General features: G+C 41.8%; 1 protein-coding gene across 2 annotated transcripts; it reads right to left on the reverse strand.

The window, feature by feature from the left end:
- Window positions 1-1,210: 1,210 nt before the first annotated feature.
- Window positions 1,211-26,471, reverse strand: TNFAIP3 (TNF alpha induced protein 3). 2 transcript variants are annotated; one of them, XM_048489783.1, is made up of 9 exons: window positions 26,134-26,471; window positions 20,572-20,884; window positions 12,199-12,389; window positions 10,988-11,135; window positions 9,379-9,549; window positions 8,890-9,070; window positions 6,437-7,338; window positions 4,572-4,801; window positions 1,211-3,915 (listed from the first exon to the last, which is right to left on the reverse strand). In XM_048489783.1, exons 2-9 carry the CDS (start codon window positions 20,867-20,869, stop codon window positions 3,631-3,633), a joined length of 2,406 nt encoding a protein of 801 aa, XP_048345740.1. In that variant the 5' UTR covers window positions 20,870-20,884; window positions 26,134-26,471; the 3' UTR covers window positions 1,211-3,630. The 2 variants fall into 2 exon arrangements, with proteins under 2 accessions (XP_048345740.1, XP_048345750.1); XM_048489793.1 differs by lacking the exon at window positions 26,134-26,471 and having other exon boundaries at window positions 20,733-20,820.
- Between the last annotated feature and the right edge of the window lie 248 nt (window positions 26,472-26,719).

Consider the following 26,719-nt stretch of genomic DNA (forward strand, 5'->3'; position numbering starts at 1 on the left):
GTTTAAACAACAAAGTGATGCTATTTTGGGGTTGATTCTCCACCACCTTGAAACAGCATCACTTTCAATGTTTAAACTGGGGACCTCAGATTCTCCCTTTAAATCCATGCCAAAGGTGGGGGGATTTAAAAGGAAAATCTGGGGAAATTTGGGAGGTGCCTGCTGTCAGGGGTGCAATTGTTAAGATAGCAGCACCAAACTTTCAGGGTATCTTTAGGAGACTCTCCTAGTGATACCACCCAGGTTTGGTGAAGTTTGGTTCAGGGGGTCCAAAGTTATGGACCCTCAAAAATGTAGCCCCCATCTTCTGTTAGCTCCCATTGGAAACAATGGGTGATGGGGCACCCCCTTTGGGAGTCCATAGCTTTGGACCCCCTGGACCAAACTTCACAAAACCTGTGTGGTATCAGTAAAAGATTCTCCTGATGATACCTCCCAGGTTTGGTGAAGTTTGGTTCAGGGGGTCCAACTTTATCGACCCTCAAAGGTGTAGTCTCATCTCCTATTAGCTCCCATTGGAAACAATGGGGGATGGGGCACCCCCTTTGGGAGTCCATAACTTTGGACTCCCAGAACCAAACCTCACCAAACCTGGGTGATAGCATCAGGAGAGTCTCCCAAAACATCCCTGAAATTTTGGTGCTGCTAGCCTAAAAACTGCACCCTCTGCAGGCCAAAAATGGAAAAACACTGAAAATACAAAAAATACCACAAACGAACCTGCAGTTTTTGCACCCCCCACAGGGCTGCGCCCAGGGCAGCTGCCCACTTTGCCCAATGGGAGGAATGCCTCTGGGTGGCTGTGAGAATAAATGGAGGAGAGCCACTTCACCACAAATTCTTCTAGGAAAGGACAGGATTAAAATGTAATAGATAAACAGATGCAAGACCATGATGATCTCAGAAAGTTAAAAAAAGACACAACAAATTTTCAAAAGGGACACTGATAGGAAAAAGTACCAAGTAGGATGCCAGTGGTCGGGGGGGGGGGGCGGCAGTGGGGGGAATCATTCACCTTACTTCTATTAGAATCCAGTAATACGAAGGGCTCTTCACCAGAACTAATATTTAAAGTATTTATGACAGTTGATGACCATTCACTAATGTGTGGTCAGTGTCTGACAATGTCAGTGGTAAACATAATTCCAGAGAGGTAATGGGAGAGGTAATGGGTTAGTTTGTTATGAGAAAATCAACCAAGAGTCCAGTGACACCTCAAAGATTAACAGTTTACTCTAGCATCATCTTTTGTGAGTCAACACTCGCTTCTTCAGATGCAACTGATAAACATAATTACACAATATATTCTCCATCAGATAATTAACCACATCAAGGACTAAAGAAATCACAGTAAAATCATAAACAGAGTTTCACTACAGCCATCAAATCCAATGGAGGGGTGTATTGCATTTTAAATTATGAAAAAAAAACATTTAAAGTTTTTGTCACTGTAAGGTACCTGCCCCCTGGTAATCTGCATGCCAGTTCTGATTTGGAAATGTAAAGCAACATTTAACCACCTCTACTTCTCACTTGCCTTGAAAGCTCCTTGCTGGAGTTGCCAAAAGTCAGCTGCCACTTGATAGCACACACACACAAAACGCAACGTTTAATCAGGGGAAGTACCTTCTGCATTTCCTGGTAGAACAGAGGTACTGTCCCAGGGAATAGAGGTACTTGTAGGAATATCCTGAGGTAAGTTGGGTGCATTAGGAGAACTTATCTACATTCCAATAACATTCCTTAGGCAAGATCCATAATAAAGGGCTACATTTTTAACATGATTTTAAAATTTGGGCTGAATACACCGAATATGGAATTGTGATATTTGTGACTACATAACAGCCCATTTCAGAGGGTGCTGGCAGGTGTGGCACCACCTTGCCCTTTCCAAAGAACTTTCCCCCAAGAAAGTAAAAAAAGGAAAAGCACTTCAGAATCCCCCACAGGAGATAATGGAGATACAATGCGAAAGAAATGGTGTATCTGTCACTGGCTTCAGGCAGTGGACGCTGATTAAGATGGGCTCCATCCCCTGGAATGCCCCTGAAATACTCCAGCAGGCCTGGAAATGAGCTGTGGCTTCTGGGTTGGGTGCTGCAGAGCCGCAAAATGCCTGGCTGACCAAATAAGTTGCCCCTTGGCCAGCACATTTGCCTCTTTTGGGATCTGATACACCTCTGATAAGTAGGAACATTACATTTCCAGGCTAAACAGCAGAGGGTGGGGCCAGCATTCAGCTCCAGGTGCACAAACCCTTCTCAATAATTAACAATCACCTGTTTCTCCCCCCCACACACACACACCTGTCAATCAGCCACAATCAACACACCAGCATCAGATCTCCTCCCTGCTCCTGCTCCCTGGCCAGCTGTCTCAGGTTTCCCAGCTGACTCAGGTGGTGGCCATGCTGTGTGCCCTGCTTCTGTGGCTGGTCAGACGTTCGAGCAGACATATGCAGTCACTTGGTGGGCCATAGTGGATGCAGTCATTACTTTTTCATCACAATTGTAAAAATAAAGTAAAATGAATCTTCAAATAATTTATTTTTACTATTGGAAAACTTCCCTAGTTATATACAGTTACAGAAAAATGAAATAAGACTATATTAGGATACTAAAAATGTGCAAATTTCGAATCATGCTTTTGAAAGAATATAAATATTTTAACTCTTTACATTTAACAAATATTCGCAATGTTATATTATTTATCGGAAGTCCAACAATAATGGGATTTCAGAACTATTTCACATTAAGGTGAAGAGGGCTAATAACAACAATAGGTAAGATTTAAAGCAAAGGAATTGACATGTGTGTATTGTTTTCTGGAAGTCATTCTCATAGGGAAAGTAAGAGGTGGGGATTACAACAAGCAGGGGAGAAGTGAAAATCTTCCATTCATGTCCCATTAATGAGGAACAAAGAATTTGCAAAAAAGAAAATGGAGGGGAGAACTGGACTTTCATCAGACAGACCAGGAAAGAGAGAACAGTGAACATTTGAGACTTTGGCCAGGTATTTTATAACAAAAACAAGTCCTCAAAAACAAAGGAAATGCAGTTTAAAAACTGCACTTAGTTTTATTTTCACAACACTGAAGAAAGAATTCAGCAGTTGCAAAGGCAACAGCCCTCCTGTTGAAAGACAGTTGCCATGCAATAATTTAGTTCCATCCTGGACAATCCGTCAGGTTTCCTTGCACTTGGATGGGGTGAGAGAGGTACCGGGAAAAGGGTACACAAGGAGCACTAGTCTCTATTCATCTGTTGAGACTGCATGTTCAGCACACAGCCAATGTGTGCCAGAGAAGTGGGGATTGGAAATTGTAGTCAAGTATTCAATAAAAACTTCCAGCAGATCTCAAATATACTGAAAGCATACTGTCTTTCCATTACAGGTTCTGGAACACACAGGTATGCGTGCCACAGTGCATCAACACATTGCAGTATATATACAATATACATATATACAATATCACATATGCAAAGGCAGCTTATTGTTTTCCCTGCAAAGTCACATGTCTTTCTCACTTCTGGTGGAAAGACCTGGCAGGGTGAGTGAGTGTTTTGGATGTAGCACCATGATTTCTTTTCCTTTTCTTGCAAGGGCTTTCATACATTTTTCACTCTCGCTAGCCATAGATCTGTTTGAACTGGTAGCATTCATTGCAGTAGCCGTTGCACTTCTTATTGCCATAGTGATCGCAGGCAGGGGCGCGGCAGCGCTGCTTCGGAAGCTCATCTGCTGAAGGTTCTCCCCGAGGATGCCCCGACTGTGCCCGCTTACTGGCCCGCAGGCATTCATGACACAGTTCCCCAGTCCTGGAGGCTAAGTTGTTCCTACATGAAGACGTGGTACATTTTCGTTTCTGAGAGCTGGCAGCTGGCTGGTGTGAATCTCTGTGGTGTCCTGTTCGCTGAAAATGTTAAAAGCATGGTCAGTTCTAAATGTGGGAACAGACCTGGTCACATTAAGGTTAGGAAATCTCTAAGCTAAAGCAAATGAGGGAAAAGTAACTACAGCTTTTTGTTCCTTTCAATTAGAAAACCGCCATGTGGGGCTTCTGACCACACTACGTTAAAGCAGAAATCTTAGAACCTGCAGAGAGCTCATTATTCTTTTCATTGCAAAAAGAGTTCTCACAAATATGTTGGATGTTGTTAAAATTACTTATTATGAAAAATGAAGGGAAGGAACAAACGTAACACAAGGGCTAGACTTTCCAAATAAGTGCTGTCTCAAGCTTCACACAACTCAGGCTTTCCAGTTTCTACTCTAGGTTAGTTCTTCCCCCTGGATAACCGAGATGTCACACCAAACAGACGAAGCCACTGTAACGGTTACAGAACAGATTCCTGTACAATTTGGTCATGGCTAGCGAACAAGAGCAGAATTTATTTTATATTATTTTTGGTGTAGTAGCCATCACATTACATTCTCCTTATGAATCCTAAGCAAAGTTGACTAGGATGGCACTTCCATATAAACTTGTTTCAAAGAGTTAATGAAGCCTTTTTAGCAAGAAAGACATAGGGTTAAATTTGGGGGAATGATTTCTGTAAGTGTACTGACTTCTGGTTGTCTCACTAGTTGGTCTTCAGTTCTTCGGACTTCATGAAAACGCTTATTCTGTGCTTCAATAAAGCATTTTGGGCAGTATCCCTCAAGCATCGTGCTCCCAGAGGTGCCACACTCTTGACCCAGGCAGAAAACAGTGTTCTGGTACATGGCAGCCAAAGTTCCAGAATGCCCAGAGGGAGGGGAGTTCTGCTGGGGCCTTCTGCGATGAGGCAATGAAGCATCTATTATCACATAACAGGAAGAAAATGGTCAGTGACGGGTCAAAGCGACTATGAAGACAAAGGCTTCAGAAGAACCAATGCACCTATTCCCTTCTGCTCCCCATGTTGCACTTATCACAATGCACAGTATTACTCTGACAAGCAGATATATTCAGCTGACTCTGCTTTTCCATGGAGGAACATGTCATGAGGGAAAAAGTTTCACCTCATGAATTTGTGTCATGCAGCTGCTAAAAGCAGACCACAGACTCTGACAAATAACTGTGAACAGTTCTTTTTCAAAACAGCTCTGAATGAAGTTACCGAACCAACGGTTATTATCTCCCTATCTGCCATCCTCAACCAGTATTCCTTGTTCCCTTCCCTTATCACCTATGTAGAATCTTAACATGAAATGAGTAATCAAAATCAAATGCAACATTCCCTGCCTCTCCTGCCATGCTGTATTCCACAAAGATTCTCACTTTTCAAAACCTGAACTTTGAAAGCAGACTGTATTACACACATTAAATACACAAACATTTGCATAATGTATAAGGACGGAAAATAAAGATTTCTACTCTGCTGCTCGTTTGAGCAGTGCAAATTTGACTTTGTCCCCTAATAAAATAAAAATTCAAACACAACAGTTTAAAATACATGCACAGCTTCCCTATGGAATAACTCCAGCACTTTAAATGTTTCTTATGTTCAATATTATGCCTCAGTGTTTAACGGCCCCTTCCAAAGGGGGGGGGGATCCGCCCATGGGAGCACCATGCAGTCACATTGGCAGATTTGCCCTCCCTGGGGCACTTGCCCCTGTTGAGGGGTGAATCTGTCAGTATGCAGCTACCACGGCCCTCCCTGGTGCTGGGGTGCAGTGCCAGCTGCTGCAGCAGCATCCCAGTGTCCCTGCTGCCACTAGCGTACCGGAGGCGGGCCAGGGGAGGAACCAATGTTAGTCAGCTTCCTCCCGGCCACTTGTTGCCTTATGCCAGCAGATGGGACCTCAGACTTAAGCCACCGAAAAGGTGATGTAAGTCTATTGAGGTCCATAAAGGCTTCTTGGTGGCAGGGAGGCTTTTTCGCTTTGCAAGTCTCCCCATGCCACCAGAAAACTTCTATGGCAGGAAGCCGCCTCTGAGTTTGGATGGGGCTGTAAGCGATTTGCCACTATGGAAAACTTTTATGTTGCATATTAGGAGATTGTGAAGGCCAACGGCCAAGACAATACATTTACTTCTACTACTACACTATGGAAAACTGAAAGTGACATTACTATGGTAAGTCCCTTGCGTTTTGATGTCATATCTTGAGCTCTAACAAGATTTTAGAAGCTAGAATCAACTTCAAAATCCATGTCTAGCCACACAGGTGTATCCCCACTGGTTTGGTGCTCTCTGGTACATCAGCAAACTCTGAGCAGAGTGCTGAAATTTCTGGAGTGATGGTTAACTCACTAATACAGTTGGGAAAAAACAGTTTTTCAACAGTCTTGCATTTCAACTTTGTGATGCAGAATCATAAATACTGCAGGATTAGACTATTTCTTTCTATTCGATTTGCGAGCAAGGCGAGCGACTTTCAGAGTAAGCAAGGCCACCTTTAGTTTCCTTGAACCCCATGGCAAATTGAGGCAAAATATTTACTCACCTTTATTTTCCTGGTAGTCAAAATAGCATATCGTGCAAAATCCTTCATTCTGGGGAGTGCCAAAAAAGCTGCAAGCGGGCTTCCGACATTTAGTGCTCCCCCTCTGCTCTTCAGTTCCCTGAGGTGGTGCACGTGGCAACTCCACGATGTGGCTGCTGCTTGTTGCTTGGCAGGAATGTTGAAGGAGGTTCCGTGATAGGTGGGAAGGATCAGAGGATGATCTCTGATGGCCAGAACTGGATTGTGGCAAACCATCTCTAGCCCTTTTGAAACAAGAACTGCACATGCCATTGAAGGTCCTGTTGGTATCCTTAAGGCAGAATGAACACGTCACACAGTCTGAGTTCTGGGGCTCATCCAAGGTACTGCAAGGGCCGAGCTCCCTTGAATTGTGGCAGCGTTCACAGAGTCCACTAAATTGCATGTCCATCGTAAAAGGACAGTTCGGGGTCCTGCACTTCATTGCAGTGGTTTCACTGTACAGGAAAAGGCTTGGAGCTGTAGGGGGCGCTGAGAGCGGCCCTGTTCCTGGGTCCACTGATGACTGCACAGCAGGGTCATGGGGCTCACCCTCAGATGAACCAGATCCAGTTGCCTGGAATTTCTCAGACCCTGCTCGGAAGTTCTGCCTCCTTAGCTTATTTCCCTTCTTCTTCCTTTGTTCAAAGCATTCGTGACAGTAGGGCTGGGTACTCACAGACATGTAGAAAGGGCAGTTCGGAGTTTCACATTTCACTTCCACAAGTGAAAGCTGAGATAGAGATACTTCCAGATGGTTCCTGGCATACATTTCCTTTCCAATGGGCTCCACATTTTCTTGCCATTTCTTGTATTCATGCTGCACCAGCTGAAAGTAATCCTCTACTAGGTTGATGTTTTTAGGCAAGTTGCCTTCATCCAACCTTCAAGACAAGGAAACAAGGAATTGGCATCACTCAGTGATGAGAAGGCAACAAACAACTATTGGGAGGAAACAGGTAAGCAGGAATAGCCACTACAGCACATCATCACACAGATAATCAATATCACTGCCCTGCATGTTGCGACTTTCAGAGGAAAGGTGGGTGCCTACCAAAGACAAGGGTTTTTCAGTGTTGACACATCACTGGAACTTCCTTTACATAGTCACTAATTGGATGCCTCTCTTAATGAGTTTCAGGCACCAGATAAAGACTTCTTTATTTACCCAGGCTGTGGGTTGGCTTTTTTCCAGCTGATGCCAAACCTGAAATGGACTGTTTTAAGTGCTGGCTATGTGCAGTTTTTTGATATTGCTTATTTGCAAAATTGTAATATTCTGTTTTACTGCCATATACTGCTTTAGAAGGGTATGGCTAACAGCAGATGGAACAGATACTCAGTATTTAAAAATATTTATATGCCATCTTTCTGAAACAATAAGTGGCTTCTAGAAAAACCAAGAATACAATGAAATGTGGTGGTGGAAAGTGCCATCAAGTTACTGCTGACTTATGGCGACCCCGTAGGGTTCTCAAGGCAAGGCAGCTTTGAAGATGGTTCACCATGGCCTTCCTCCACGTGGCCTGAGGGAGCGTTCTGAGAAAGCCATGACTGGTCAAGGTCACCAACAAGAGTCATATGGAGCAGTGGTGAATCAAGCCCAGTTCTCTAGAGTAGAGTTCGCCACTCTTAATCATTACGCCACATGGGCTGTACAATGAAATAGCAATTATAAAATCAATGAGACAATCACATTAATACAAACACCAACTAAAACACCAGTATACATAACAAAAATATGGCAGTACATAACATTACGCCACTCAGTAAAACCTGGGTTTAAACCCCCAGTCAGTCATTAAAATCACCAGTTGTACTTGCAGCCTGTTACAGGGTAGTTGTAATGGTAAAATGGAATAAAGTTACTCCACCTGAGCTCTCAGAGAAAGATGAAGCATGCAAATAAATACAATTTTTCTCAAAAATCACCAATACTGGTTGTTGTGTTTTTCAGGCTGTGTGGCCGTGGTCTGGTAGATCTTGTTCCTAACGTTTCGCCTGCATCTGTGGTCAGCATCTTCAGAGGTGTATCACAGAGAGAAGTGTGTTACACACTGTGTCCAGAAGTGTAACACACTACTCTCTGTGATACACCTCTGAAGACGCTGGCCACAAATGCCAGCAAAACATTAGGAACTAGATCTACCAGACCACGGCCACACAGCCCGGAAAACCCACAACAACCAGTGGAATCCAGCCGTGAAAGCCTTCGACAATACACCTATACTGGCTTTCTAGTTAAAGTTCTTAAATGGTGCATTTGCTGGTTCTTTCAAGGCCCATCAAAATAGTTTTTAAAACTAATTTAGAATGAGACAACTTTGAATGATCCAGGATTGAACAGAGCACTGGAGACTGAGATCACACACCTGGACACAAGAGACTGAGCAAGATTTAACAATGTCACATGATGTTGCAGAAAGAGAACTCACTTTGCAGCATTTATAAGATGGGTTGTCCCTGGATCCCAGCCTTGCACAGGAATTTCAATCACCATCAAATATTCTCTTAACAGCTTCTCTTTCTCCCTTTCTTCAGAGTCTGTCAGAAAGTGGACTTTCAAGTCTTCAAACCTGCCTTTTTCACAACTAACCAATGGGACTGCCCGGATCTCTGTGGAAAGGAAAACAGATTGTTACGGCGGAATCAAATGGAAACAGCTGTGAACATGACACGTCAGAGATCCAATGCAGCCTCTTCCATCAAGAAAGCATTCAGAAATCACATGCATGACTAAATCCCAAGGACCACTATCAAGCGTGCATGGAAATTAAATCACAGAAAGCTAAGGGCTCTGCACAACCAGATGACTAATTGTCCAAAACTGAATGTTTAATTAGGAATGCATTTGTGATAACTATTCAGAGTGGAGAGAACACAACAAAACATTAACACAGTATAGAATACACTCTGAGACATACCAGGGCCACTGTCTTTCAGAACAACCAATGGTGTGAAATGCATGTTGTCATAGCCAAGAAGGATGGCATATCGGTAACACTCTTCTGCAGGCCAGTGGAGGGGCAAATAAATTCCACCAATGTTCAGAGGGGAAAAACTTGAGCCTGATTCCAAACTTCTAAGCATCTTGTCTGTTGAAAAGAAGAAAAGAAAAGAAAGGGATTAGCCAATGACAAGCTGTCAAGCTATAACAAATAATTGCTGTTTTAATTTCTTTAATATATTTCAAAGGGTAGCTATGTTGGTTTGCAAGAAGAGAGCTAGAGTCAAATCTAGTAGCACCTAAGCGACCAACAAGATTTTGGGGTATAAGCTTTTGAGAATCAAAGCACCCTTCATTATTTTTTCCCCAAAACTCTCACTTAATTGTGTGCATCTTGGGCTCACTACTCAAGAATCTTCTTTGCATGCAGAAGGTCCTAGGTTAAACACCTGGCATCTCCAATAAGAGGATCAGAAAGAGGTGATGTGAAAGGCCTCCGTTTGAAACCCTAGAGAGCCACCGTCAGTTAAAGCAGACAGGAGAGGCGACAGACCAAAGACAGGAGGCTTTTGGTATAAGGCCATTTCACATGTTTACAAAAATAGCAAGGGCTGGTAATGACAAGACTAAAAAAACTCTTTCTGAATTGAACACAGTGATCATTTTTTAAAAATGTTGTGGACACTGTTAATCAAGGAGATAATGGCAATTCCCAGCAGCAACCCAGCCATAGCGATAGGACCAAATGATTTGAGGCACACAGCTAGAGAACAGCCAGGCTCACCAAGTTGTCATTTGTTCAACTTCAATCTTTACTAAACTGAGACAGCCTACTTCGTATAGCTTACATCATAGTGGAACATAGGAAATCAGACTACTGGGTTATCTAGCTCTTATTGCCAACCAGAATTGGTCACTCGGGAAACCCAAATCACAGCAAATCCAAAAAAACCCCACATCAGCTTGCTTTTACCAATAAAAAAACAACAACAGGTGTAGTCAAAAAGCTGAATAACTTTTTAGCCTTTTCAGCTCTTTAAATTTTCCTTCCCTCTGCAGCCACGTAGTCTTAGGAGCCAGTTGAGAGTGGGGGGAAGAGAGAGATCTCTGTGAAGGGCTAAGCTCATCCATAGGATCATCGGAACGGGAAGGGTTGCCAAGATCCTGTACATGGTGCTGAGCTTGCTCAGTGTCGTATGGAAAACACACACACACACCCCGCCTTCCAAATTTACTGTTTGGTGCTCATGGCTATTGACTACTCCTGTAGTGGTTCATCAGGATAGCAAGCACAGAAAGGTTTTGGGCAACACCTGCGACCTCAGATCATTTAACAGAAGTTGCCATGAACTGAACCTGCAACCTTGTGCCTGCACAGAATGTATTCTACCACTCAGCGATGCCCCACACAGAGCATGGTACTTCCAGAGTATAAAAACCTTTTTTAAAAAATGTTTATCTATAATTCAGGTGAGCATGTGTAAAATCACCATGCAGATCATATGGGAAAGAAAAAAAACCATAAGATGTTTGTGTCCCTTCAAGTGATGGCTTTGATGTTTATGACTGAATCTGCAAATGACTACCTGCAACAACTATGATTGGCCTTCTTAAGATGTTAACAAGGACAAAAATGTGGATTTCTTCCAAGGATTTATACTGAAGCCCATTTTGGACAATGGATGTTTCTGCAGATGCCATTTTGACGAGGTTGTTCCATTCATCCTCCCAGTTCTAATGGAATAGAAAAGAGACAGATACAAACAATATCAGTTATTATGCAATACCATAAACTGGGTGTACCCAAAACTTCCCTTAACAGTATTTTCCTTGTTCAAACATCTAAGTTAATTCATGTTTATAAGCATTCCAGCTGTACAGAACTTGAAGGGTAACTGATGGGTGGAATGACTGCAGATTACTCCAAGCTGTATTTTTAACCAGAGGAAACCATTTGGACTTTCCCGCCACCCTTATAACAGCCTAACAAATAAGCTTACAATTAGCAGTTACTGGCCCACAAGAAAACCTTTTTTTCCTAGTCTGCCTGCCCACTCGTATCTGTTAGTCATTTGTGGCACACCAATGGCTCGAAAAGGAAAAAGACTGTACTCTTTTCCAATTTACAAAGTTGGAACCTTGGGTTCTTACACCTCTCAGGAAAGTTGTTATTTGCAAACCAGCACTATTGTGATTGACAAAACCAGTCCATCATTTGATCCTTACTCCACCTTTCTTTAAAAGTGTGCCAAATGAGAAAGTCTACAGTTGGCTTTGGTTGCCATTTCAAGGCAGGCAGGTAAGCTCGCAAGATCAGACCACTAAACACAGAGACTGATTTTCCTTGCATCCCCCAGTACGGAGAAGCCGAAAATAGGAAAAAGCCACAGGCTGTGTGGATTTCTTGATCAGAAGTCTGTGCTTATCCATATGTGCTTTAATGAGAGCATAACGTCTAAAAAACTTTTGTGGCAGGAGTTTTCTAACAGTTCCACGCGTTAGCAGGAAGGGATATGCCAACTTCTGGAGTTGTGGGTGGTCCATGGAAATACCCATCTCAGGGGAGGTTACTTAATTTGGAAAATCCGCAGAAGTGAACTTCTTTGTTAATAAATTGGGCAATCCAGTGCAGTTAATAGACTAAAATGTTTTAATTGGGTGACAGCCCTGCAATTTTACTTTCTTAAGCTTGTTCCCATAACTGCTTCCCATCCTGTAATTATATACAGGAAATCATGATCAACCCAACCATACCAAATTTGAAGGATTCCTTGCCACATAAATCAGATGGACTTACCCTGGTGTCATAGCAGAGCCCTGTTGCCACAAATTCCTGTGATTTCAGAGTCTCTCGTTGCCAGCGCAGTTTAAAGTTGCGTGTGTCAACTTCCCGGAGCGCACTAAACAGTGTTTTTCTCAGGACTAGATCAACATCTTGGATTCCCCACATATACTGGGAAACAGCATGCATGAGGCAATTTCCATCACCTGCAGAAAAATGAAAGTGGTCAAGGGTTAAAGATAAATAGTAATACGGTAATAAAAATATTTCAAGTAAGTCACTTTAACAATGCCAAAAGGACTATTTGAGACCTTGGAATTCCCCAGGCAGACAAACTAGAATTTGCTAGGAAAACCCTTTGACCCCCCCCCCCCCCCGAAGACAATGTGGGGGTGGGGTAGAGATATATCCTCCATTTTCATTTCACTAACTTGATCACAGGCTGGAGTAATTCAAAATTATGATGTCACTGGATTGTTTCAATCCAGTGCTCTCATCTGAGTGATCTTCCATGTGCAGAACTGTTTTGAATGCCCAATCCTAATGGGCTCCTGCTATATGAAGAAACCCAAAGGAATTCTTCAGAACATTGGTGACAAAGGTGTCCCATATAAATGCAGAAACAAATGCCCATGTTCATTTCTCTATCTGTGCCTATGGAGCAGGCACTACCAGTCCAGTTTCTGGTCATTTCCCAATGGCTGATATGCTGCTTGGGAAAAGCCCCATGGCACAGAGTGGAAAGCTGCAGTACTGCAGTCCAAGCTCTGCTCATGACCTGAGTTCAATCCCAATGGAAGTCAATTTCAGGTAACCATCTCAAGGTTGACACAGCCTTCCATCCTTCTATGGCTGGTAAAATAAGTACCCAACTGGCTGGGGGTAAAGCACAGACGACTGGAGAAGGCAATGGCAAACCACCCCATAAATATAGTCTGCCTAGTAAATGTTGTGATGTGTTGTCACTCCATGGGTCAGTAATGACCCAGTGCTTGTACAGGGGGTTCTCTTTCCTTTTTTAGTCTACTGCTTACATTGTATCAAGTGGGGGGAAAACACCTTAGCTTTAATACAGCTACAAAGTTTAGGACAATCTTTTAAATTTATGACAGATGTAGGGGGATTTCCCTATTCGCAATTGCCGTTTACACTTGTTTAAGATCTAACAAAGCAGGTAGGGACTGAAAATACTTTAGTCCAAGGGGGCTCTTTCAAAAGTGTTCAAAGTAGAAGACAGTCAACACCATTACTACTGAACTTTACAGGCACTGCATTTTCCTTTCCTGGGGAGTTTCATCATATAGTACAGCAAAAAAGAAAGCAAAAAAGTATAAGAAATTGTTAATTGAGTATAAGAAATTGTTATTTACGAATGTTCTTGTATATATATTAGGAGCTGTGAACATGAAAATGAAAGTTATCTGGGAGAAACATTCAAATCCTGTTTCCTATCCTTAAAAAATGATATTTTTCTTCTTGATAATAAAAGTTATTGTTTAAAATAACAGTTTCAGTGTTCTCTTTTCAATATAACACACATGCAAACACGCAATAAGTTTCTAGTCCTTATGACAACTGAGAAAATGCCAGCAATAATACTGGAACGTAAATGCTAAGTACTAATACATTTATTGGAATAAAATTAATATGTATATAATCAGAAACATTTACAGGTGAAGGTAGTAAAAGTTATGGTTAAAACTGATGCTATAAAAAACATAAAATTGGAGATGATGTCCTTATTAACGCTAAGTAACATTCAGGTGCCACGTGAAGCCAACGTCCAGCCAGAATATAAGAACATAAGAACATAAGAACAAGCCAGCTGGATCAGACCAAAGTCCATCTAGTCCAGCTCTCTGCTACTCGCAGTGGCCCACCAGGTGCCTTTGGGAGCTCACATGTAGGATGTGGTATGCTGTGGCCTTCTGCTTGGCTGTTGCTCCCGATCCACCCTGGTCTGTTAAAGGCATTTGCAAGCTGAGATCAAGGAGGATCAAGATTGGTAGCCATAAATCGACTTCTCCTCCATAAATCTGTCCAAGCCCCTTTTAAAGCTATCCAGGTTAGTGGCCATCACCACCTCCTGTGGCAGCATATTCCAAACACCAATCACACGTTACCGTGAAGTGAAGTGTTTCCTTTTATTAGTCCTAATTCTTCCCCTAGCATTTTCAATGGAGAATGCCCCCTGGTTCTAGTTATTGTGAGAAAGAGAAAAATTTCTCTCTGCAATACAAACATTTTCTACCCATGCATAATTTTGTAGAGCTTCAATCACATATCCCTCTCCAGCCGCCTCCTCTCCAAACTAAAGAGTCCCAAACGCTGCAGCCTCTCCTCATAGGGAAGGTGCTCCAGTCCCTCAATCACCATCCTTGTTGCCCTTCTCTGCACTTTTTCCTATCTCCCTCCAATATCCTTTTTTTGAGATGCGGCTGACCAAGAACTGGACACAGTACTACTCCAAGTCGCAGTCGCACCACTGCTTTATATAAAGGGCATGACAATCTTTGCAGTTTTATTATCAATTCCTTTTCTAATGATCCCCAGCATAGAGTTGCCTTTTTCACAGTTGCCATGCATTGAGTTGACATTCCCATGGAACTATCAACTAAGACGCCTAAATCCCTTTCCTGGTCTGTGACTGATAGCACTGACCCCTGTAGCATGCTTAATGTGAAGTTTGGATTTTTTGCCCCTATGTGCATCACTTTACATTTTGCTAGATTGAACTGCATTAGCCATTTCTGAGCCCACTCACCTAATTTATCCAAAGGTCCGCTTGGAGCTCTTACATGCAATCCTTTGTGGTTCTCACCACCCTACATAATTTGGTATCATCTGCAAACTTGGCCACCACGCTACCCACCCCTACTTCCAGGTCATTTATGAATAGGTTAAAGAGCACTGGTCCCAATACGGATCCTTAGGGGACACCACTCCCTACATCTCTCCATTGTGAGAACTTCCCATTTACACCCACCCTTTGCTTCCTGTTTCTCAACCAGTTTTTAATCCATAGGAGGACTTCCCCTCTTATTCCTTCATTGCTGAGTTTTCTCAACAGTCTCTGGTGAGGAACTTTGTCAAAAGCCTTTTGGAAATCCAAGTAGACAAGTAGACAATATGGATAAACCAGCATGTTGCTGGGCTTCAGCACTTTGCAGAGTGTGGTGAAGGAACCCTGATTTAAAAACCAACTCTGGCCCCTCATGATGTATGAATGCAGACATGTGGAGCTAGTTTTAAATTACGATTTGTTTATTATACTCCATCCGAGGAAGGAGGCTCACAAGCATGCTGGTAAGCAGGGCTCTTACGCTTCAGGCTTTATGTCAGCTAGACCTGGCACTTGAATGCATACTGCTACTACACAAGGGAAACACGCCTGACAAACAGTTCCAACCTATGCTGCATTCCTGCTACAAACCTTCTCCAAGAAAGGATTATCTGGAATTACATGAAGAGATAGGGTAGGGAAAATGGCGTTTCCAAAAGCAACAAGGACCCCAGAAAGAATTACACAGAAGAAGATGCTTTGGAAATAGAAGCAGGCCCACAGGAGGGTTCAGAACACAAAAGGCATTAATGCATTCCAGGACTGGGACAGTCAAGAGGAGGGAGATTTTCTGATTTGGAAAATGCTCCCTTGATGTTTTGATGTTGAAAATAATTTTGTTACATTGTAGTGGCACACACTCAAGTCAGCACACACACACACACACTCACTAAATACTACACTAACAAAACATCACACACCTGACAAGACTGATAAGATTTTTTCTCCAGATGGCCAAAATGTCTGAACACAGATCCTTTCCCTCCCCAGCATCACCAATGTGCAGCCTGGCCTGGAATCAAAATCTGAACATATTCTGTCATGGGGAAGATCCCTACTGCACATAAACAGGATGCAAGTCCTCTGAACTAGAGCGTCAGCTCTTACAAAATCATCTTCAGGAAATCATTTAAAATTAAGCAAATAAATAAATGAAATAAATGCAAGGATTTCAAAACATGTATGACATTGACTCCAGTGCTGAATTAGTCCCTGGCTCAGCAAGAAGAAGAGAAAAAAAACACACACAAGTAGGACAATTATTACATCCTGTTAAAATTTTCCCTTTGCAGAATCTAGAGCAAAGATAAGAGGGCTTTTTTTTCTTGTGTGTGCTTGCTTTCAGTTCTTTATTGAGAACCACCAGTCCAAAATTCCCTAAGCAACACTTGGAATTCCCCAGTGTTAAGATATCTGACTAGCAATTGAGTAACAGCTATTGTACTTCTTGTTCTGATGCAGACTTTTGAACTGTGAAGTACTCAGTGCTGGACTTTCCAAGTGGGCGTGGTTAAACTAAGCTGGAATGTCTATTCATTATAGAAGCGAAATCTCTAGTCAGTGGATGTTGGAATTTTTTTTTAATGACATGGTTTCAATCCTTTTTCTTTCCTTTTTTAAAATCAACAACGGCGTTCTGCCCTTGTACTCTTAAACGAACGTTCAGGACATAAATCATTCTGATTTCCACCACTGCCTTTTTTATACCTTTCCTAAAATAATTTATATTGAAATCACAGATTTAGATTCTTTAGATTGAAATTATAGAAACTTTTACTTCTTGCCACTCAAAAATAACACATCAGTCTAAAAACACATTTCTGATTGTGAAAATAGCCAATGCCAAGTATACTGACTAAGTGAAAACTGTTTTTGCAAGTTCTCCTTCTATATTATTCCTTTATGGCACAAACCACCTCCCACATGTGTAAATTCTCTGACACAGTTCTACATGTGTGGTCAGGATCCCCTATAGCTTGACACTTTCCCCTCCTCAGCTGAGCTAGACAAAGGCCACAGTGCCAAATGTACTGCAGCATGTCCATCCATGTGAGACCGTTCTGTTCCTAGCACGCAGAGAAGAGTTAATAGGGAAGGAAGTGGACTGTGCAAAATGTCTATGGAGATCCCCTCTGTGATCACAAAGCTGCATGGGCAGAGCATTATACAAGCACAGAGGGAGAGGTCACGGAATCCTCTAGACTGGCATTCCATATGGCACAAGGTGTTCCTGTTGTAATGAAATCCTGCCCCCGCCTCACATAAACACCTGGTGCACAAGTAGACAAGTTTCTTGTCCCTTGTGCCAGAAGATGTTAGATCTGCCCTTATGACTGGAATGGTTTTATAAGGGATTTAGAAATTTGCAGACCCATTTCTCTGCCTTCCAGGACTTCTCCCCAGAAGCCAGCTGGCTAACAGATCCTACTCTGCAAAAATGAAATGTTATTTAGGTTGAATTAGTTGGACCATCTGTGATCACCCACCTGTGGTAGGCGCATGATTTAACAGATTAATAATGAAATCCTACAAACATTTCTCTAGCAGTGAGCCCCATTCTGTGTTGACCTGCTTAAGATTGCACTGTAAGGGCTGCAAATTCTGTTCATGCAATAATAGTAGATACGTATGCTAGGAAAAAAATAATACAGTCAAAGATTTTGAAATGAGCTCAGAATCATTACATGTTTGATTGACACTGAGATCTGACATGGAAGGTACAGACTGATGGCTTTTGCCCATTTAAATAAGGCAAACCACTGAAAAAAGCCTTTGCTTGGGATCCATCTGCCAGTTCCATCACTGACCTAGTAGTCTTCTGAACTCTGTGCGCTACATTCTCCTCGACAATAAATGACCTAACCATGGCTTCCATAATCAAATGAGCAGGCTCTGATCACTATTTGGGAACTAACCATGGGTCTGGGTTCCTATGTACACTCTTCCCTTTTGGTTGTATATGCATTCACTTAACTTTGTTTTTGCTATGGCAAAATTTAGTCCATATGAATGCTATGTCACAAATTTTAAGATTAGGATTCTGGAGAATTTGGGACACAATTAATTAGCCACACACCAAAGACTGCGCTTGTGGGTCACTACAGGAATGCAAAAACAGGAAATGCAAGTGATTTCCACATCAACTTTCCACGTTTCCGACATAATGCCTGAAGCAGGAACTTGTGCATGTGCACTCCAGATGTGTATTTCTCACATGCCTTCCCAATGTTTCAGATACTGGAAATTACTACAACACTGGAAAAACAGTTCAAGTTTTGAAATTAGCTCACAATAACAGATTTAGTGAACCTTGCCCAGTAGAGCTCCAGGGAAGAAATGTATTAAGGCAAGAAAACATTGGAATACCACTTACTATGACTGAAAGGAAATTATTAGCCACGTTAAGTCATGATCAGGTTCCATTTTTATTTGAACAGTTCTAAAAACTTGCACACACACATGTGTGTGAGTTTCTAGTAAATACTCCATATAAAGTATTTGCTGATATAGGTTTTAACATACAGGAGCTATCTATAATCTTGAATAATATTTGTATTTTTACAAATGCTCTACAATGCTCTACAATGGTCTTAGGTAATAAAGCCTTCAAAAGAAGTTCTAGAAATCACCTCTCTAATCAATTAAATCTACTTCAAACTGAAGAATATACGTACCTAATAGCTTGGGCACTCTGAACTGGTTGGCACAGGCTAGCCTGAACTTTCCAGATCTTGGAAGTTAAGCAGGATTAGCTCTGATTAGTGCCTGAATGGGAGACCACCAAAAAAGTTCAAGGTCACTATGCAAAGGCAGACAACTGCAAACCACCTCTGTTCATTTCTTGCCTTGAAACCATCATGAGTGGTCATCATAAATTGATTAAGACTTGATGACACATTATACCACCATCACCAATGCCTTGAAACTATGCTTGAAACTCCCATCTGTTTCAGCAGAGGTTTGCCATGAAGCATCATGAACTGCTAATTATGAAACACAAGGCTCAATTCCACTTGTTCCCAGATTGTTTGGATCTAGACTACTTATGGATCATCAGCGCTTACCTATTCTAGGAACCTGCTATGAATGACCAGTTTTCCCACTGGCTCTGTCCATCTTACATAGATTGTAAATTTCTATGTAATTTCCTAGGCAAGGCCTTTGTTCTTTTTGAAATCTGTTCAGCAACAAGCACAATCAATATGCAGAAATAATAACAGAAATATACTTTCCCTCAAATTATAATAATGTTGGACTGATTTAATCAGAGGCCATTTTAACAAACTGTTAAGTACCATAACAGAACAGCGCATAGCTGGACATGTAGTAACCTACTATTACCATAAATTCCTAACTACTAGAAACATTCTGACATTATTGTATAGCTAAATGGACATTTTGCACTGTTCTAAGACTGCCACAAGAAAAGTATCCTGTCAGGATAGCTTAAAGGACGTCATCTACTACTTGAAACTTGAGACTGACTGCTCTCTGCCAATCTGAAATCTATTTAATAACTGATTTTCCAAACAACAACAACTACTACTACCCAATGCATTTCAGAAGGCAGCTCATTCCAGTTCATTTATTTAGGGTTCAAAAAGCTGTTTTAAAAGCTCTTGTTCTGGATTCTTCATTTATTCATGTTACAATTTATATTCTGCATTCCAAATACTTACTTCAGCAAATCCAACTATGTAAGCATTCATGTAGGTTTGTGCAAGGTCAGCTGTTGGTGTGGAATAGTTCAAAATACAGTTGTAATGATTTACTCCTTAGTACAAGCCAGGTATGGCAATAACCCACATCATGAAAATACAACAGCTGCATCCACAACCTCATGTGAAATCACACAACAACTGTCACCACTTTGTTGTTTATCAGCTTTGGGTGCTGATAAAATGCAGACAGGCTCTTGGCTTTTATACCCATCTTTAAAAGTTGATATTTAAAGAACAGGCTCAAATTAATTTTTAAGTTCCCCAAAATGAGATAAACCTCATGTACTAAGGAAGCTAAAAGTAAATAGCATGAATTTTATAATCCACGGACTAAGATAATACTAAGAACCTGTTGATTCCCATTTCTAGTCAGACTATCAGGGAAATGCCATGAATAACCAAGGAGAATCATCCAAAGATGTCAATCCAGACACTAGACCAGAAGTACAAAAAGAGGAAGTTGAAGTAACTTCTCTATATGCTTCACTGCAATATTTACAGCCCAGACAGGAACTCATAAAGCCTCTTTGCTCTTTTTCTGCACAGCTGTTCCCAATTCCAAGGAACAGCCCCCTTTATTATTCTAACAGAGAGAAAAAGAACCTTATCTAAATAAAATTCACACCAGTTCTGTTACTGACCACTGGGGGTAATATACAGGGATGTAGGGAAGGGGAAGAATCTGGAAATGGTGCAATGGTGAATGAATTTGTATTTTAAAGCGTAAGCTGCTTTGAGCATCTTATGGTTGAATTGTGGCAGATAAACCTAATAAGTAAACAATCAAAACTGTTTTCTGCCTTATGGCACAAGAAGCTCACTCACCATTGGTTTTCAACGGCACAAGTTTTTTAACTTCTCGACACCAGTTCAGCCTCCTTTGTCGTTCCAGTGAGGTCTGCATTAGTTGGTCAATCAGGGCTTTCTGAAGTATCTTCTGAAACTGAGGGCAGAACTGGCACATCCTGAACAATTCTACAGTATACCTGTGCATGCTCTTAAAGTGAATGATTATTCCACTGATGCTCTTGACAAGGTCTTCAGGCATGCTCTCCCTTATCTTCATAGCTTTCAACATGTTGCTCAAGTACAAAGCTTGAGGAATGGTTTGCGGGCCAGCCATTTTGCAAGACGGAACCTACAAGCAGGAATGGAAAGAACGCAGGTAAGAGAAGGAATTTTTAAACCCTCATCATCCCAGTGAGGCAAATAGCACAAGACTTCTTTATTCAGTTTTACTTTACAGCAGGAAGCTTGTTCTCTAAGTGCCTTTTCCAATGCAAGTGTGGAGAAGAAAAGGACAGTTTCTATGAAAGGAAAGTCATTAAACTATTATACACACCAGTCACATTTGATAAAGGCTTTCTATAAATGCTAACCAAACAGACTTCTAAATCTAGAAGTGAAATCTGTAACTGGGGAGCGCCCTTTAGAATGACAGACTAGAGATATTACACTGGGGTGTGCCCAGCAAGGCAGAACTGGAGACCTAGGATTACTCAGTAGTAAATCTATCCAGGTGACAAAGAATTTCCTCTTAGCTTAGAATCCCCCCAGTATGTTTCCATTCTATATTTCCCTTGTGATCAAACTGAGCTGTAACTCCGGGGATTTTCTCACTCTCATTTTTGCCTTTTCACATGGCGTAGCTTGCTCACTTGAGCCATCTGCATTTAACTACAGCAGTTTACAGTATGCAGCATAAAGCACCTTATTTGTTCTGGCTCTTTTTGCATTGTAGCTTGGATAATAAGCTACCATTTGATGTTCCTAACTGAGTCAGAAACATTTCAAGAACATCGCAGCCTATGGTTCTGTAGACCAGGCTTCTGGGTTGTGGACTAATGAAGAAAGTCAATGAGGACCAGAAGACCTATGATCTTCCACCGGGCAAATTCACAGTGCTTTCCTCTTCTCATATTTTCCTAGTTTGCCCCCACCCCAAACGTAAAACTGCTTCAACATGTGAATCTGCAGTATACAAAGTCCATCAAAGTCAGCGTCGGCTACTCTAATTGGCAGCAACTCTTCAGGGTCTCAGGATGTACTTCATCTAAGCAAAAATGTAGCAGCTATTGACCTATTTATGTTTTCAAAAATATAACTTGTTTTTACTGTGTAAACACCACTTATTAACAGTAAGAATGTTAAAATATATTTACTAGGTGAACACAAAAATATGCGACAGTACAGCTCCAACAGAGCCAGCTGGGTTGGTTCTTATTGGCACACTGTACCAATGGCTGCCTACTGTTTATTCTGTCCAGTCTGCCTGTTTGGAAACAAACCAGATTCTAAAAAGGAAAAAACTTAGAAACCAAAGGGGATTTCATTCTCTGGACACTGGGCAACAAACCTGAAAGCTGCCATAAATAATTCAAAAAGTTTCAAAGGGAGACTCCATTGTGAAGTTGCCTTACTGGAATTTATGTGCCGATTTGAAGCTATCAGTTCTGGGTTCAATAGAGACCGGGATTCACTACCTCGCTATGGAAAGCATTTGCCTCTTTATGTACACTATTTGCCTAGCTTTGCTAAGTGCAAGGGGTTATTCTAAACAGATATTTTTGCACTTTTTGATGGGATCTGGTTTTATTTCCTACTCCTCTTAGTGATGTAAAAAGCCTATCTGGGCCCTTGGCTGGCTTTGTAACAAGTTCTGCCCTCTCCCAATTCTCTTCATGCATTTAAGAGATCTCTGGTTCATGCAACAATAAATTAAGTCTTTAAAGTGCCGCTGGAGTTTTTGCTACATTTCCAGGAACAGCCACGTCTTGTTTCATGAACATTTAGTTCTGTTAGGGCTGCAGAAACGTATACATATATGCAATCTGAACAGATATGTACACTTTTCCATGTTTTCAAAGTAGAGGTCTGATCTTCCAAGCATTTAGTCAGGAGTCTGCGGGGAAATTCTATGAATACAGGGTGATTACATCCCTGAGACACCAAGCTAAAGCATGCAACAGGTTGTTTCCAGTATTAAGTAACAATGAATTATCCAATATGTTAAGCTCAGTCAGAATGCTAATTGACACTCCTGCTCTGCCAACAAGCAGCCATTCACTTCCATGGAACTTCAACAGTCATCTGATAATAACGACACTTATTCAGGAGTAAATCCCACGGATTTTACCTGAAACAACCTCCCAAAGGAATATGCTTAGAACTGACTGAATGAGTAGCATGCCATTGTGCTGCAACTGATTCATGGCAAACCGCCCACCCCTCAACTGTGGGGGTGTTCAAAGCAAGAGATGAGCGGGATGGTTTGTCACCACCTTCCTCTGCACAGCAACTGCATGCATGCATTTCACCGTATCACCTAAAGAAATCTCATCCAAAGGAATGAATTAACATTTATTAATTTATTTACTTCACAACCACACAACACTTTTCTCCACAGTGGAGAGAAGCGTAGCTTAGAACATTCTCTCCTTCTCCATTTAATCCTCACAGCAACCCTGACAGATAGGTTAGACTGAGAGTATGTGACTGGCCTCAAGGTTACCCAGCAAGCTCTCCATCAGAGTGGGGATTCAAACCTAGACCTCCAAGATTTTAGTCTAACAATAACCATCACACCATGCTGCCTCACCATTACAGCAGTAGTAATAATTCACCACTTCAGTAGAGGTGGCAATTCTTTTTTTCTTTTCGTTTTAAAGTCACACCTTGCTAAATAGATAAAATTACCATTTTCAAGCTATTTCAACCAAGAGTAGAACTGCCAGTTTTTCAGTTAGCTACTGAACCTGTGCCTATAACAGAAGACTGATGTGCAACATTAGCAGATGATTAATCTCCTTATCCTGAAAAGTTTCACCTCTTGAATTCTTCATGTTTTTCTAAAATCAGTAGCACCAGGACAGTCCAGTCCATTTTTCTTAACTACAGCCTCCTACCCAGTGGTGGGATTCAAATAATTTAACAGTACAAGCAGATAGTACAAGCAGAAAATACTAGATATGGCACAAGGGTTGAACCTTTTGGACTCCATTTCAGGGACAAAAGTTATCTGAATCCAGTGAGACCAAGTAATTAGAATGTTATTTATTTCAGTGGAAACCAATGTTTATGTTAAGGAAGTCAACCAGAAGGACAGAATCCTTGTTAACTCATTCAAATTCATTTTTCTACCTCTTACCTTGGTAGTTGTCCTACTGCCTTGTACTATTCTGTCTCCACTGTCAATCACTAACATGCTGATGACCTAAATATATGTTGTAGACCCCACAGTTTAAGAATTCCCTCTTCCAATTTATTACAAGGATGAGGCTCTGGTTTTGATGCAACCATTCACATTTAGACCATTCACAATGTACATGTTACCATCTCATCCTATGAACGTGTATCTGGAAATAAGTTTCCCTGATTAAATGTGCCTTACACCTATTTAGATGTGCCTAGCAAGGCAGCCTTAGAGGATACTCAAAATTGTGAGCAATGTACAAACAATGTTTAGCAGTCAGTAGGATTGAATAGCTTAATACTTTTCTCAATCACTTGTGTGTACAGTCTACACTTGGGGCCATGAGACAACGAATGCCTTAATCTCCACAAATATATTTCAATGCATAAAATCATTCTACATATCACAATAATGAAAGCTTCTCAAAGCTCAACAGAAAACCCACAACAAGCTGCCAGTATCTGGTAGTGTCTGGCTTTGATAAACCTCCGAAGGCTCATGGGCATGTGGTGTTTTCAACGTACATAAAATTTGTCCTATCCAAACTGAATTGTAAGAATGCCTTTCTTTGGACAAATTGTGTCCCACATGGCATTTCTACGCTCATGTTGTGAAAAAATAAGTATTGGCCAACAACATACTTCTCTGTAATACTGACACAGCCAGGCATGATTGAGACTGGTTCAAAATGACATACTTGTGTCTGATCACTGCAAAAGCATGAAGGGTACTTCAACAAAGAATTGTCAAAATATAATTACGGAAATTTCTTTGGGCTGCATGTCCCCAAGACCTCCTGCCTGAGATAAATTCCTGCTCCAGTCCACCAGCCAGCATCCACTGATGCAGGATTTGGTCTGTAACCCAGTCTTGACTCTCTTTTATGAAGAACTGGAGACTTATTAACGTAATCCCTGTTGGTAGGTGTTAAATTATAATCAACTGGAGGGACTGGTTGCTATTTTAAAATTGCTTAATGAAAAGTAACTAGAATGCTTACTGACAAGTCAACAATCCCTGCTTGCATCTATCTCAAAAGGCATTTTACCATCAACGAGTGCGCAGGTTTTGCTTCCAGTGTTGGTTTGTTGTGAAATAATCTATCATCATTCTTCTTAAAAGAGTGGTTGGCTTTAATTAGCATTTGCTGTTGCATATGGCCTCACACATTCCTCTAAATATCTTATGCAAACTTCTGTTTTTAAAAGTTAGAATACTACATATTTCATAACTATTTGCAACCAGCTGTCATCCAGTTATGCAAGTTTAAGCAACCAACAAGTATTACTTGTATATGTATTTGTGTACCTAGGCCTTATTGCTAGAACTTAATATGTGATGCAGGTTACCCCCAGAATTTGTCTTCAGAAACTGCTCTTGAGTCCTGGGTTGATTCTCCATTGTGCAGGCATTTAGAGTGACAAAAGGATCTTTCAGGAAATATTACAGCAAAGCATGCCTGGGAAAAAAATGGAGCAAAGCTGGGGGAAACCCAGAAAAAATAAAATGAAGGATTAAACAAGGGCATTGTTATGTGGGCAACATCATGCGGGTCCTAAAAAAAACAATCAAAATCCTGGTCCAGTTTTGTTGTATTACCAAAACAAAAGCACCATCTGGAACCTACCCTGTAATTTCCATATTCTCCCCCAAACCCAAAGTCTAAACTGCGTATTAAATCAAGGGCATTCTCTCTGGATGAAAACTAATAGCCCTTTTCATTGTACCTGATTAGGGTGACTTAAAAACTGCAACCGTCCACACAAGTTCGGAAGGAAAATGCAGTCAAATTGTTTTCTATATCCTGTATATCATTGACCTATTTCTCTGTTCTCCCTTTCTCTCGTCAGTTATGCCTCAGTTCCCCACTGGTCAACCAGTGGCCTGAAGGGCCTATCTCACAACTGTGGGATAAGTGAGGCAAGGACCCTAAACAAGATCATTTATAGTCCGGAGAGCTGAGAGCATTTCTCAGTGGAAAACTACATCCGAGCCAGCGACTGAGCAGTGGCCGTCAAAAGGAACACATTAAGATTTTTTTTGTTAAAGCCACATCTCATTCTCGTCGACCCGGGGCAAGAAACGTACACGGTCGCGTGGCCCTCTTTTCCCCCCTGCCGGTATCTACCTTGCAGACTAGGCCCAGGCAGCCATCACGAGCAACCCAAACCAAAGAAGCTGGGCGAACTACTTACGCGGAGACGGGCACGGCGAGTCTTGTCAATAGTCCTTAATGTAAATGCTCCAGGCTTTGGCGAGTACCGCGCGAGGATCCATGCACGTCCCCCTAAGCCCGAAGACCACAAAACTGGCTGCTGCAGCAGCAAATGCCCCTCTGCCCGCAGGGCTCCGGACGCCAGCAACCCTTTGTCTGGGCTTTGTGCCCCCCACCCTACAGCGTTCCTTCCCTTTGCTGTGACTAGAAGCTGGAATCAGTCTCTATCAGGTTGTTCTGAGTGTGGCTTTTTTTTTAGTGCACGGGGGAAAAAAGCGCTGGGGATTTCCACAATACACACACATATGCATAAGGGCTAGGGACTTTCCGACATGTGACACCCAGGAGAGCAGCTGCTTACCCGGACGTACAAGTCTCCGCACAGGCCCTCTAGGTGGCGCTGTACGAGTAAAAAGCCTCGCGGATGAGCCCGTCGGCACGTGACCGCAAGTGTGCCTCTCCCCCTCCCTCTTTGTTTGCATCACAGTCACGTACGAATGACCTTAGGAAATCTTTCTTGACTTTGTAGGCTGGGGTTCTCCTCGCATGAATCACCTGCAGCCCTG

The sequence above is a fragment of the Sphaerodactylus townsendi genome, linkage group LG01, assembly GCF_021028975.2.
Source record: "Sphaerodactylus townsendi isolate TG3544 linkage group LG01, MPM_Stown_v2.3, whole genome shotgun sequence".
Lineage (NCBI taxonomy): Eukaryota > Metazoa > Chordata > Lepidosauria > Squamata > Sphaerodactylidae > Sphaerodactylus > Sphaerodactylus townsendi.

What these genes read in the sequence shown, in the direction of transcription:
- TNFAIP3 (XM_048489783.1), bottom strand. Translation starts at nt 20,869, where the DNA reads ATGGCTGGCCCGCAAACCATTCCTCAAGCTTTGTACTTGAGCAACATG. An exon ending in TGTGCCGTTGAAAACCAATG is followed by an intron (nt 12,390 to 20,571) that starts GTGAGTGAGCTT and finishes ATTTTTCTGCAG; the next exon opens with GTGATGGAAATTGCCTCATG. An exon ending in TCTGAAAGACAGTGGCCCTG is followed by an intron (nt 9,071 to 9,378) that starts GTATGTCTCAGA and finishes TCCTTTCCACAG; the next exon opens with AGATCCGGGCAGTCCCATTG.